Source organism: Pan troglodytes, chromosome 1 (genome assembly GCF_028858775.2).
Source record: "Pan troglodytes isolate AG18354 chromosome 1, NHGRI_mPanTro3-v2.0_pri, whole genome shotgun sequence".
Lineage (NCBI taxonomy): Eukaryota > Metazoa > Chordata > Mammalia > Primates > Hominidae > Pan > Pan troglodytes.
In genome coordinates, this window is record NC_072398.2 from 212,015,028 (window position 1) to 212,027,661 (window position 12,634).

The 12,634-nt window shown below is 40.5% G+C and overlaps 1 protein-coding gene across 23 annotated transcripts in view; it reads left to right on the forward strand.

The window, feature by feature from the left end:
• Positions 1-12,634, forward strand: part of UBR4 (ubiquitin protein ligase E3 component n-recognin 4) — a 139,905-nt gene that overhangs the window by 28,887 nt on the left and 98,384 nt on the right. For all 23 annotated transcript variants that reach the window (XM_009449501.5, XM_009449523.5, XM_009449544.5 and 20 more), the window contains exons 16-25: positions 859-1,018; positions 1,138-1,223; positions 5,813-5,982; positions 7,292-7,574; positions 8,308-8,443; positions 10,003-10,082; positions 10,589-10,717; positions 11,415-11,597; positions 11,730-11,855; positions 11,943-12,172. In XM_009449501.5, coding sequence (XP_009447776.2) covers positions 859-1,018; positions 1,138-1,223; positions 5,813-5,982; positions 7,292-7,574; positions 8,308-8,443; positions 10,003-10,082; positions 10,589-10,717; positions 11,415-11,597; positions 11,730-11,855; positions 11,943-12,172 — 1,583 coding nt within the window. The remainder of the gene's footprint in view (positions 1-858; positions 1,019-1,137; positions 1,224-5,812; positions 5,983-7,291; positions 7,575-8,307; positions 8,444-10,002; positions 10,083-10,588; positions 10,718-11,414; positions 11,598-11,729; positions 11,856-11,942; positions 12,173-12,634) is intronic.

Sequence of the window (12,634 nt, forward strand, 5' to 3'; positions counted from 1 at the left end):
AATTTGAATGCAAACATTTTGTGGCTTGGATAACTGTAATATTTAAAGATATTTTTGCTTAGGACTTATATGTCTTGATTATGTGTCATTAAAGAACTTATGTGACTGTTACTGTTTCTCTGCTGGCCTTTAGAATCACTTAATGGCTTTGTGACTTTGGGCAAGAATCTGAATTTTTTCTAGCCTTAGTTTTGTCTCCTATCATATGGGAGTGATTGTACCTGCATCTAAAGGTGTTGTGACATCTTAAAGAGAGACTATTTATAAAGTGCTTAGCATAGGTCTGATATATCATCAGTGCTTGCTGTGGTTGAACTGTTGGTTCAACTAGTATTATCTAGTAAGTGTCAGTCCCCGTTCTGATGATGTGAGTGAGTCAGATACAGTTCTTGCCTTCATATATATAGCTTACAGTCAAGGATGTGGACAAAAAACATTTATACAATAATTCAATTTAATTTTAGGAGAGAAGAGCTAGGAATTCTATATATGTGTAATAATCATTCATATAGGCTTCAGGATTGAATATATCAGTAATGAATTGGAGCCGGACAGAGGACCTTAGGAGAACAAAAGAAATGGGTCAGTCTATTTGGAAATCCTGTTTTCATACACTGTTTTGTAACATCTGTTATATTAAACTGGAATGCCATTTTGTGTAAGTAGAATTACGTGGGAAAGAGAGACTCATAATGAAACTTAGGCCCACTGTAAGTGATTTAAAATCTGATTCTTTCATTCATTGTGTTTATTGCAGGAGACCTATGAGCATATTTTATTTTCTATTTGTAATCAGAGTTTATAGGAATGCTGGGCTTATGACCCTGATAAGAGCTTTTTTGTGTGTGTTCCTTTCAGTTCTTAGGTCTGGCTTCCAACATTTTGAACTTCATCACCTCTTCCATGTTGAACTCTCGGAACAATTTTATCCGAAACTATCTGAGTGTATCTCTTTCAGAACACCATATGGCCACCCTAGCCAGTATCATCAAGGAGGTGGACAAAGATGGACTCAAGGGTCAGTAGACAAGATATGTGCCTGATGGATTTTTTTTCTCATGGAGTTTGGCTGTTGGCAGGGAGGAGTGGTGCATTCAATAGCTGCTTAAATAATTGGCTTTTCTACTTGTCTTCAAGGTTCATCAGATGAAGAGTTTGCTGCAGCTCTCTATCACTTCAACCACTCACTGGTAACCTCTGACCTTCAGTCACCTAACCTGCAGGTTTGTGTGTGCTGTGACCATCTAGGCAAGAGCTCATGACACCAGCTTCCATAGGCTGCAGCTCCAATTGTTTGTTTGTTTGTTTTTTTGAGATGGAGTCTTGCTCTGTTACCCAGGCTGGAGTGCAGTGACACGGTCTTGGCTCACTGCAACCTCCACCTCCCAGGTTCAAGCGATTCTCCTGCCTCAGCCTCCAGAGTAGCTGGGATTACAGGTGTGTGCCATCATGGCTGGCTAATTTTTGTATTTTTAGTAGAGACAGGGTTTCACCTTGTTGGCCAGGCTGGTCTCAAACTCCTGACCTCAAGTGATCCGCCCGCCTCAGCCTCCCAAAGTGCTGGGATTATAGGTGTGAGCCACCGTGCCCGGCCTGTAGCTCCAATTGTTAAGGAACAGTTTGTCATTAAATCCCCTCCCTGGAAAGAGCGTTGAGAGGTGATTCTAATATGTCCCTGTGCCTTATATTTAGGATCATTTCCAGAAAAAAAAAATATGTCTTTTATCTTAAGTTAGTAAGCTTAAAGAAAAGGAAAACCCACAAAAACAAACAGAAACTCCTGATGATTATGCAGTTTATATGAAAAGAAGTATAAATGGTCAATAAACATAGGAAAAGTATTCAACATCCTTAGTAATTGAAGAAAGACAAATTAAAATGTGTGTTTTAAAAGAATCAATCAAATTATAGGAGATAGATGCTCTCATATACACTTGTACTTGCAAACCCACCACCAAAACAAAATCTAGGACATTGACTATGAACTTCCAATCTTACGGTTCTCTCTCCCCACTGAAATAGCTGATGTCTTGAATCCTAAATCTCAAGTTCCTCATGTCCTTAGTCATATATGTATATGTATGTGTATGTACATATATAATCTATATTCCTTAAATTTAAAAAAAGTTTTAATAATTGCTTGTAGTTTTATAGCAAATGACATCATGCTGTATGTAATGTTTTCAAGCTCTCTCTTTTTTCATGTAGTATGATATAGTACTGTATTGCCAAGATTCATCTATATTGTTATATATTTCTATAGTTCTTGTTTGGACTACTGTATGATATTCCATTATGTTTGTGACTCAAAACCACAATGAGATACCACTTCGCTTACACGCATTAGGGTGGCTGTTATTAAATGGAAAGTAAGTGTTGGTGAGGATGTGGAGAAAGTGGAATTCTTGATGCATTGCTGGTGGGAATGTAGAATGATACAGTAGCTGTGGAAAACAGTATGTCAATTCTGCAAAAATTACATATAGAATTACTATATGGTGGCACGTGCCTGTAGTCTCAGCTACTCGGGAGGCGAGGCAAGAGGATCACTTGAGCTCAGGAGTTTGAGGCTGTAGTATGCTATGATTGCGCCTGCAAATAGCCACTGTACTTTAGCCTGGGCAACATAGCAAGATCCCCATCTGCCCCCCCAAAAAAAATAGAATTACTATATGATCCAGCAATTCTACTTATATACCCCAGAAGAAATGAAAGCCGGGGCTCGAACAGGTGTTTATCCACCCATGTTCATAGCAGTATTATTCACAGTAGCCAGAAGATGGAAGCAACCCTGGTGTCCATTGACGTTTGAATGGATAAACAAAACATCCAGCCATACAATGAATGTTATACAGCCTTCAGAAGGAAGGAAATTGTGACACATGCTACAACATGGATAAACCGTAAAGACATGATACTAAATTAGTCAGTCACAGAAGCACAAATACAACCCTGTATGGTTCCACTTCTGAGGTACTTAGGTAGTCAAATTCATAGAGACAGAAAGTAGAATGGTGGTCGCGTGGGGCAGGGAGATGGGAAAATGGGGACTTGGTGTTTAGTGGGTACAGTGTTTCAGTTTGGAGAGATGAAAAAGTTCTGGACGTGGATGGTAGTAAGGGTTGCAGAATAATGTGTATGTGCTTAATGCCACAGAACTGTTCATGTAAAAATGGTTGAAATGGTAAATTTTATGTTATGATACTTTACCACATAAGAAAAGTAAAACAAAAATAGTGCTTGGTACCTAGTACTAGTACCTTCTAAATGTTAGCTCTCTTAATAATTGTATTATTGTTTAATATTATTATTGCAGTCTCTTGGTTCATTTGTTCAATACATATTCATTGAGCACCTACTATGTGCCAGGTACTATTATAGACACTGAGGAAATAAAGATAACTTGAGTTAGTATGAGATCATGAAAAAGGAGGGAGATAGGCATAGGACATTTTGCAGAGATCATGGGCCATTATTTGAATGGGGTGAAGAGCATGGAAAGGAAGGAGTCTTGGATATTGCCTGAGTTTAAAACTCAAATGAAACTAGAAGGATGCTATTGTCATTAATAGAGACAGGAAAGTCAGGAAGGGGAGTTGGTTTGGGGGTAAGAGAGATTGGGTTTTGTTTTGTTTTTTTTTAGAGGTGGGGATGTTACTGTATCTCCCAGGCTGGTCTTGAATTCTGGGCTCAAGCAGTACTCTTGCCCTCAGCCTTTTGGGACTATGTGTGTGTGCCATCATGCCTGGCTGGTCCGTCCTTCCTTCCTTCCTTCCTTCCTTCCTTCCTTCCTTCCTTCCTTCCTTCCTTCCGTCCGTCTTCCTGATGGGGTCTCGCTATGTCGCCCAGGCTGCTCGAACTCCTGGCCCAAGTGATCTTACCACCTCAGTCTCCCGTATAGCTGGGACTGTAGGTGTGAGCCACTGTGCTCGGCCTAAGGTTTCAGTTTAACTATGATGAAGTTTTGGGGTGCCAGTGTCTAGAAAATAGTTCGGAATGTGAGTCTGAAATTGAGGAATTAAATTGGGGCAATTTTTGAAGTAATGAGAAACAGTGAGACTAGCAAGATAGCTGAAGGCTGAGGCTGAACCCTTAGAAATGCCAGTATGAAAGAGGAGTGGAGGAAGGGAGGACTCAGCCAGAGTTCTGCTGCTAGATGGACTGTGGTGCAGTTTGACTTCTTAGAGAGTCAGTTACCTTACTTAGAGCTGAGAAGGAAGGATGGGGTGGAAGGGAAAGACCAGGTTCCTATGGAATGTTAACTCATTTTTGTGGCTCTGAGGACTGAAAAACTGACACAAAGATGAAAAATGAGCAAAAAAAAGCATTAAAAATAGCATTATAAGGAATATATGTTACTTATCCATATATGTGGCTAGGTACGCCCCTTGATTTGAACATTTAGATTTTTTTTCCTGATTTTTCCATTATTAGAATTGTGCTACAGTTAGTATTTTTCATGTAGCTCAGGTAGGTTTTTTTTTTTTTTTGAATTGTTTCATTTAACTTAGGAATTAAGAAGTTGTTTATGACTTTGTTGAGCATGGTGGTTAAGAATGTGGTTTTAGAGGCCGGGCACCGTGGCACTTGGGAGGTGGGTAGATCACCTGAGGCCAGAAGTTCGAGACCAGCCTGGCCAACATTGTGAAACCCCGTTTCTACTAAAAATAAAAAAATTAGCCAGGCATGGTGGCACATGCTTGTAATCCCAGCTACTCGGGAGGCTGAGGCACAAGAATTGCTTGAATCTGGGAGGTGGAGGTTGCAGTGAGCTGAGATCGTGCAACCGCACTCCTGCCTGGGTGATGGAGTGAGACTCTATCTCAAAAAAAAAAAAAAATAAATAAATAAAGAACATGGTTTTAGAGATAAACCTGGCTTTACCACTTAGAGACCTTCACCATCCCTTATCAGTGACATGGAGCACATAATACTTCCTGTCTCTGCCTGGCACATCCGGTGTGACAACAAAGTATGCTCTGCGCTTAGCTCAACCTATGGTAACTGTGTAGTCCACGGAAACTGCTCTTGAGGCCAGCGACATTTTGCGAAACATTCATTTCCAAGGAAGAGTCCTTGAGGATGTAGTATAAAAATATAATTTAATTTGGCAGACTTAGAAATTTATCCTACATCCCACAGTAACCATGCTTTGTGTCTTCTGAAGCCAAGTGAGAAAGCAGGCATTTGTCTGGTTTTCCATTGGCATCCTGCTCAGTGAGCGTGTGTGTGAGAAGATAATTTGCAGCTTAGCTACTGGGCTGAAAATGAAGCTCACTTGAAAGACATGCTCCACCTGGAGGTGAAGAACAGCCTTGTTGAGTTCTGGGTGCCTTGAGATCTCATAGGCAGAATTTCTCTGCGAATACTGCGGATCTCTAAGTTGTTGGATCTTCCCCTTTTGGGTGTTATTTGTATTATGTAACTGATTATTAAAGAAAAACTATTAGCTATTACAGTTGTTCAAGAAGTTTGCTTTCAAAGGCAACAACTTCTCATGTTTTGTCCATTTACAAAATTATCCTGATTCTGGTATCTCAATGCTTTTCTCCTTTTTCAGGAGCCCATATCTGACACTCATTAACTATAAATGTTAATGAGGTTAGATCAGTAAGTTTTCACTTATGTTTTTCTCATTTGTTGACCTAAATGATCTTTATCCAAACTATTCCAAAATCTGAATTTCTGGGTCCTTCTTTCTTTAAAATATTCTGTTCAATATTAAACAAACAAACGTTTGAGAACATGAGTCACCTTTTGACTTTATCCCATATCTGTTTGCTAATGTTCTGTTCCATGTCTTTCTTGTCAGAACACACTGTTGCAGCAGCTAGGAGTGGCTCCTTTTTCTGAGGGCCCTTGGCCCTTGTACATTCACCCTCAAAGCCTCTCTGTGCTTTCACGCCTCCTGCTCATCTGGCAACATAAAGCTAGTGCTCAAGGTGACCCTGATGTCCCAGAATGCCTTAAAGTTTGGGACAGGTAAGATGTCTGTAAGAGAAGGCCTATAGAGAAGGTTATTTCCTTTTTTATTTGTTTGACTTCTTTGTAGTTAATCTGTGGCTTTGAGGCTTTGCTGTAATGATAATGTTTAGAGTGGGGAGGGTAGAAGAGGGATGGACTTGGAGATGTGCTGTTAGAAAACAAGTATGTCAACTTTGGTCTGGAAATAAATCTCCCTGTAGCACATGGGGGATTTGGTTATAATTATTCGATGGAACCACAATCTTGAACAGAACCAATTTTATCCTGACCTGCTTTTTTGAAAGACAAGCAGGGAAGCCAGCTCTGTCCTTGGTTATTTTGCTTTCAACATGAAACCACTTAGGGGCACTTGCAGTGTTTTTTGGAGAAATTTTAAAGAATTTTTTTCCTTGGGGGAAGCTCAGATTAATCATCTAAATCCGCTTTAGATGGACCTGTATTTGCCATTTTTGTTTACATGGTTAGAAGTCTTCAAAGCAGTTTGTTTTCCTAAAAGGCTTTGCTTTTTCTGTTCCCCATTGTAGGATCAAATAGCTCTAATGCTGGATTTGAGAAATCATAAACCTCCTTGAGTGCCAAAGACCCACTATATTTTTCCTGGTGGAATCTTGCAAAAAGGCTGAGAGGGTCAAGGGGTGCAATGAGGGAAACCCTTGTTAAACACACAAATCTCTTTCCTAATATTAAAACACAAATCTCTTTCCAAATAGCCAAAGGCAATGGAAACAGTTGGCTACATTCATTCCTTTTTTGCATAAAAGCTCTTCTGACAAATTCTCTGAATAGTATATTTTCTTTTTTATTGCTTTATAGTCTATCGAGTTATTTTTGACTATTATCATGCAGTGATTTTTAACCTGTAGTATAAACTCTCAAAACTAGAATTAAATGATAGAATCAAAACATGGGGAAAAGTAATTGAATTGGTTCACCTGTCCAAGTTTGTTAATCAGAAAGGAACAATAGCAACATTTTTGTGGGGGAGCTTGTAGTACTTTTCATGGTCACAGATGACAGGGTGGGCATTAACACGCCTGTGTTAAGGCTTGCCTCAAGCAGTCTTCCCCTCGACCTCCCAAAGTGTTAGGATTATAGACTGAGCCACTGTGCCTGGCTGGCCAAGTCTGACTTTTTTTAGCCAAAATTTAGTTTCTGTCTTGTCTTTACCATGTAGCCTTTTTTTCTTCCTTAATTTGTTATCTTACTGCCTGGGTTTAGGAAATTTAACTCCTCTAGTGCTTGACATTATAACTCCTGGGGAATGCTCTTTTTCCCACCAGATATAGTCATCTTTTCTCTCTGGTAGGTTTTTGTCTACAATGAAGCAGAATGCCTTGCAAGGCGTCGTGCCCAATGAGACAGAGGATCTGAATGTAGAACACCTGCAGATGCTCCTCCTCATTTTCCACAATTTCACTGAGACAGGCCGGCGGGCCATATTGTCGCTTTTTGTCCAGATCATCCAGGAGTTGAGCGTCAACATGGATGCTCAGATGCGCTTCGTGCCACTTATCTTGGCTCGCCTCCTTCTCATCTTTGATTATCTGCTTCATCAGTACTCCAAAGCCCCTGTGTATCTATTTGAGCAGGTACAGACCAACACGTTCTTTTTTGCTTCACCGTTACTGAGAACTTTATTCTTCTCAATGGTTACCATGATCTGCAGCCCAAATGACCTACTCACTTTAGGTTTTAGGTTTTGGTAGGTTGATGGGTAGGATTAGGAGGACCGCTGAGACTTTGTACTTGATGTTTAGCCAGAAGTGATACATGTAGATTACTTGATTTGATGCATTTTTTGAAAGTGGAATGTAGGCTGTGTTCAAAGGCATTCTCCCACGAATTGCCCTGCTCTACCTGTGTCTGATGCAGTGCCCTGAGCATCGGCCCTCGATGAGTATTTGTTAGTGGTTGAATGACAGTCAAGTAGTAAATTTTATGGATTGGTAAATTCCTTTGTTGTAAGGATCCAAAATGAGGATAGGAGGATCCGTTCAGACTTAACTGTGTTCAGCATTTCTTAAAATGTTTCATTGAGCACTATACCCTTTATGTTGCACCAAAAATTGCATTCCAAAAGTAGTCACAGAAAAATCTTTAAATTTTTATTTTGGTTTGTGAGTTTCCCAGGCTTTGGTATACCAAGCTATTATCGTACCTGAGTGAAAAGCTGAATGGTGCCCAATAAAACAGAATATTTGAATGTAGAACACCCACATTCAGATTACCAAGATTCAGTGTACCGAGCTATTATCATGCCTAAGTGAAAAGCTGAATGGTGACTGTGTATCTTTCTTAATTTCAGTATTTGTGTTTTAAAAGGTACAGCATAACCTGCTAAGTCCTCCCTTTGGGTGGGCAAGTGGATCCCAGGACAGCAACAGCCGCCGGGCAACCACTCCTCTCTATCATGGATTCAAAGAAGTAGAAGAAAACTGGTCTAAGCATTTCTCATCAGGTCAGAAAGAAGACTGTTAATAAGAAACTGACTTACTGATTCTCATTGGTGGGGTTGAATTTGAAGCTTGGAGACTCTTGGAGGATCTTTGGTCATTTGCTTTAGTGTAATCCCTATGGGTGGCAAATCACCTATGGATTAAAACATTTCAGAAATGAACTCCCACATAGCCTACATTTATATTTTTTAAAAAATTGAAGCTGGGCACTGTGGCTCATGCCTGTAATCCCAGCACTTTGGGAGGCAGAGGCGGGCAGATCATTTGAGGTCAGGAGTTCGAGACCAGCCTGGCCAACATGGTGAAACCCCATCTCTACTGAAAAAATACAAACAACATTTAGCCAGGCTTGGTGGTGCCTACCTGTAATCCCAGCTACTCTGGTGGCTGAGGCAGGAGAATCACTTGCACCAGGAATCAGAGGTTGCAGTGAGCTAAGATTGCACCACTGCACTCCGGCCTGGGCAGCAGAACAAGACTCTATTTCAAGGAAAAAAAAAAAAATTGAGGCTGAGCATGGTGGCTCATGCTTGTAATCCCAGCACTTTGGGAGGGCAAAGTGGGAAGATCGCTTGAACCCAGGAATTTGAGATCAGCCTGAGTAGATCCCGTCTACCAAAAATTATTTTAATAAGTAGCCGGGCATGGTGGCACGTGCCTGTGGTGCCAGCTACTCGAGAGGCTAAGGTGGGAGGATCGTTTGAGCTTGGGAGGTTGAGGTTGCAGTGAGCTGTGATCACGCCACTGTACTCCAGCCTGGATGACAGAGTGAGACCCCTGTCTCAAAAAACATAAAAACTAAAAAATAAATTGAGACACAAGAAATCAGAATCCTCGTGTCTGGCCATAGGGTACAGTATATGGATTCTTGCCACTCTGTGTGATTAATTTTCCTTATTTTCCCTTAGAGTTGTGGTTCTAATGTACAGCTAAATTTCCTTTTGGGTCTTGGTGATATGCTGGTCTGAAACGAATGTGAACATGAGATTATCTCTAGTGTTTTTCTCATATAGCAATTGTCTGTTCTTTGGATGAAGTGTTTGTTGTGTTCATTTTTAGTGTGTGTTTGCGCTTACCCTGAGGATTATTAGATGTTAAGTGTGTTTTGTGGAAACTTTTGTGAAGCCTTAGTGTGAGTTTACTGTTATCTTTTACTATTTGATGTTAGGGAAACAGCATGTAAGTTTAATGTGTGCAGGCTAATGATATAATTTGTTGATTGATTTGATTCTAGGGCACCCTACTTAACTCTTAGAGCAATGGTTCTCAATGGGTGATTTTGCCCTCTCCCCTCCAGGCCATTTGGCAATATCTAGAGATATTTTCGGTTGTCACAACTGGGGATGCTACTGGCATTCAGGGGGTAGAGGCCAGGGCTGCTCTTAAATCACCTAGAGTGCACAAGATGGCCTCCCACAGCAAACACTTCTCTGGCTCCAGATGTCAATATTGTTAAGGTTGGGAAACCTTATTATAAAGTATTTTCTGAGTTTTACATTGCATACTAGTTAGATAGAGTTAAGAATGGAACCATTCTTTTAATCAGCACATTACTTTTCAGATGCTGTCCCACAGCCCAGATTCTACTGTGTCCTGTCCCCAGAAGCCTCAGAGGATGATTTGAACCGACTTGATTCTGTGGTACTAGGAATTTTAAAACTGCATTTTATATGTGGGTCAGATGGTTTCCCCCAGAATCAGCCTACTGGGGGGAAAGGGAATGACTGACTTTTTATAGTCAGGAAATGTGGTCTGTGTTACGATTTGAGCTTATTCTAATAGGAAAATGTTACTTGGATATTTATTTGTTGGGTGCACTTTTGCTGTGGGGTTTGTCCTTTCTGGATTGGCACCTCTGACACTTGATTTTTGAAGACAATCTTTGTTAGCATTTTTCACATGCAAGTATTTTAATGGGCAAAAATAATTGTCTTACTCTCTTATTCTAAAGCCAGCAGTTGTGTGCTCACAATAGCTTGCAAACAGTGTGAGTAATGTCCCAGAATGGGAATCTGCTCCAAGGAGAAATTAATGAGTATGATTTGATGGGATATTTTGTCAATCATGAGGATAAGTGATAGTGCATAGGCAGTAGGAAAAAATACTTTAAAAATAAGGAAATGATTGTCTTTCTTTCTTGATGTCAGGCATGTGACGTCCTTTTCTCCAAGCTTGTCAAGTATGATGAGCTTTATGCTGCACTGACAGCCCTGCTTGCAGCTGGGTCCCAGCTTGATACAGTTAGGAGAAAGGAAAACAAGAATGTAACAGCCTTGGTAAGACCATGGAACCCTGAGAAGTCTTTGGGTTGTGTTTGATCATTGATCATTTCTATCAGAAATTTCCTTCTGAAATGTAATCAGTTTATTGAATATTGATTTGCAAAACTGACTGATACTTGAGTATTTCTAGGTAGTTTGGGTAGCTATGTTCACCTTAAAGATAATTTAATCAGCTGTTGCATTTTTTTGGTTACCATTGAGAGAACTGTAATTTAAGAGTTAGTGGTCCCCCCCCTCAAGTGCTATATCTCCTGTGAATACTGGTTGATGTGTGATATTGAAAGCCTCACGCTTGAGATTTTTCCGTGGCTCTGTTAATGTGTCTCTATATTCTAGAAGCAATTCCAGGCCACAAAAACGGATAGCTGATTGCAGGTCTGCTAAGCAGAATGTCCTGCCCTCTTTTGGTTAATTGGTAAATTATTGGGGAGCCAAAGTTGTCTTGGAGTAGCCTTTTTGGTCTGTGAAATGTGCAGAATACGGAACAAATTATTTGTATGTGTGTTCTGCCATTTTCTGCTAGGTGCACTCTCTAGAAAGATCTGGAGAATGGACTTGGGCCAAATCTCAATTTAAAATCAGGACTCTATACAGTTCTGGTTTAAAAGTTGTATTTGGAGTATTTCGTACTGTGAGGGAGATCTTGAGGCAATACCAAGTGCTACCTCTATGCTGCTTTTCCTTTCTCCAGGAGGCCTGTGCCCTTCAATATTACTTCTTGATACTGTGGAGGATCCTAGGAATTTTACCACCATCAAAGACTTACATTAACCAGCTATCCATGAACTCACCTGAGATGAGCGAATGTGACATCTTGCACACTCTGCGATGGTCTTCTCGGCTCCGGATCAGCTCCTATGTCAACTGGATAAAGGTAACACGGAGCTTGCTGCTAAGACTATTCAAAGCCAAAGTGCTTTGTGCTTACTGGAGCTTTTAAATTTGAAGATAATGAAAGCTTTGCCTATAGTGATCTCCTAAACACTTTTTCTTGCTGTCCAAATAGGATCACCTTATCAAACAGGGAATGAAGGCTGAGCATGCTAGCTCGCTTCTAGAACTGGCATCCACCACTAAGTGTAGCTCAGTGAAATATGATGTTGAAATAGTAGAGGAATACTTCGCTCGACAGGTATGTAATATTGGAACCTAAATGATAGAACTTGGTTTCTACCATAGCCCATTGCCACAACTAATTATATTTTGCATATTTTTAAAGATCTCATCCTTCTGTAGTATCGACTGTACCACCATCTTGCAGCTGCATGAAATTCCCAGTCTGCAGTCCATCTACACCCTTGATGCCGCCATCTCAAAGGTCCAGGTCTCTTTGGATGAGCATTTTTCTAAGATGGCTGCTGAGACTGATCCTCATAAGTCGTCTGAGATTACCAAGAACCTACTTCCAGCCACGCTACAACTCATTGACACCTATGCATCGTTCACCAGGTGTGGTGAACTGCCTGCCCAGAGATGCACATGCACTCTTCACTCTGTGCAGATCCCCCATTGACTCAGAATTTGACATTTTTCCCTTTCTTCAGCTTAGGGGTTTTTTTCCCCACGGTATAATGCTTTCTGCTCTAGTATGAAGGGGTGCTTGATGAGGAAATTTTCAAATAGTGCGGGAGGAGTCAGGAGGAAGTTTAATGTCTATAATTCTTTATTTTGTACGATTTTACTTGTAGGATACAGAGAAAGGTAATTTTTCAAAACACTGTCATTTCTGTTATTAACTGAGTTAAAGCTCCTTAAATGCTCTTTATTTATTATTATTAAAAAAATTTTTTTCTGAGATGGCATCTCGCTCTGTTGCCCAGGCTGGAGTGCAATGGTGCGATCTTGGCTCACTGCAACCTCCACCTCCCGGGTTTAAGTGATTCTCCTGCCTCAGCCTCCTGAGTAGCTGGG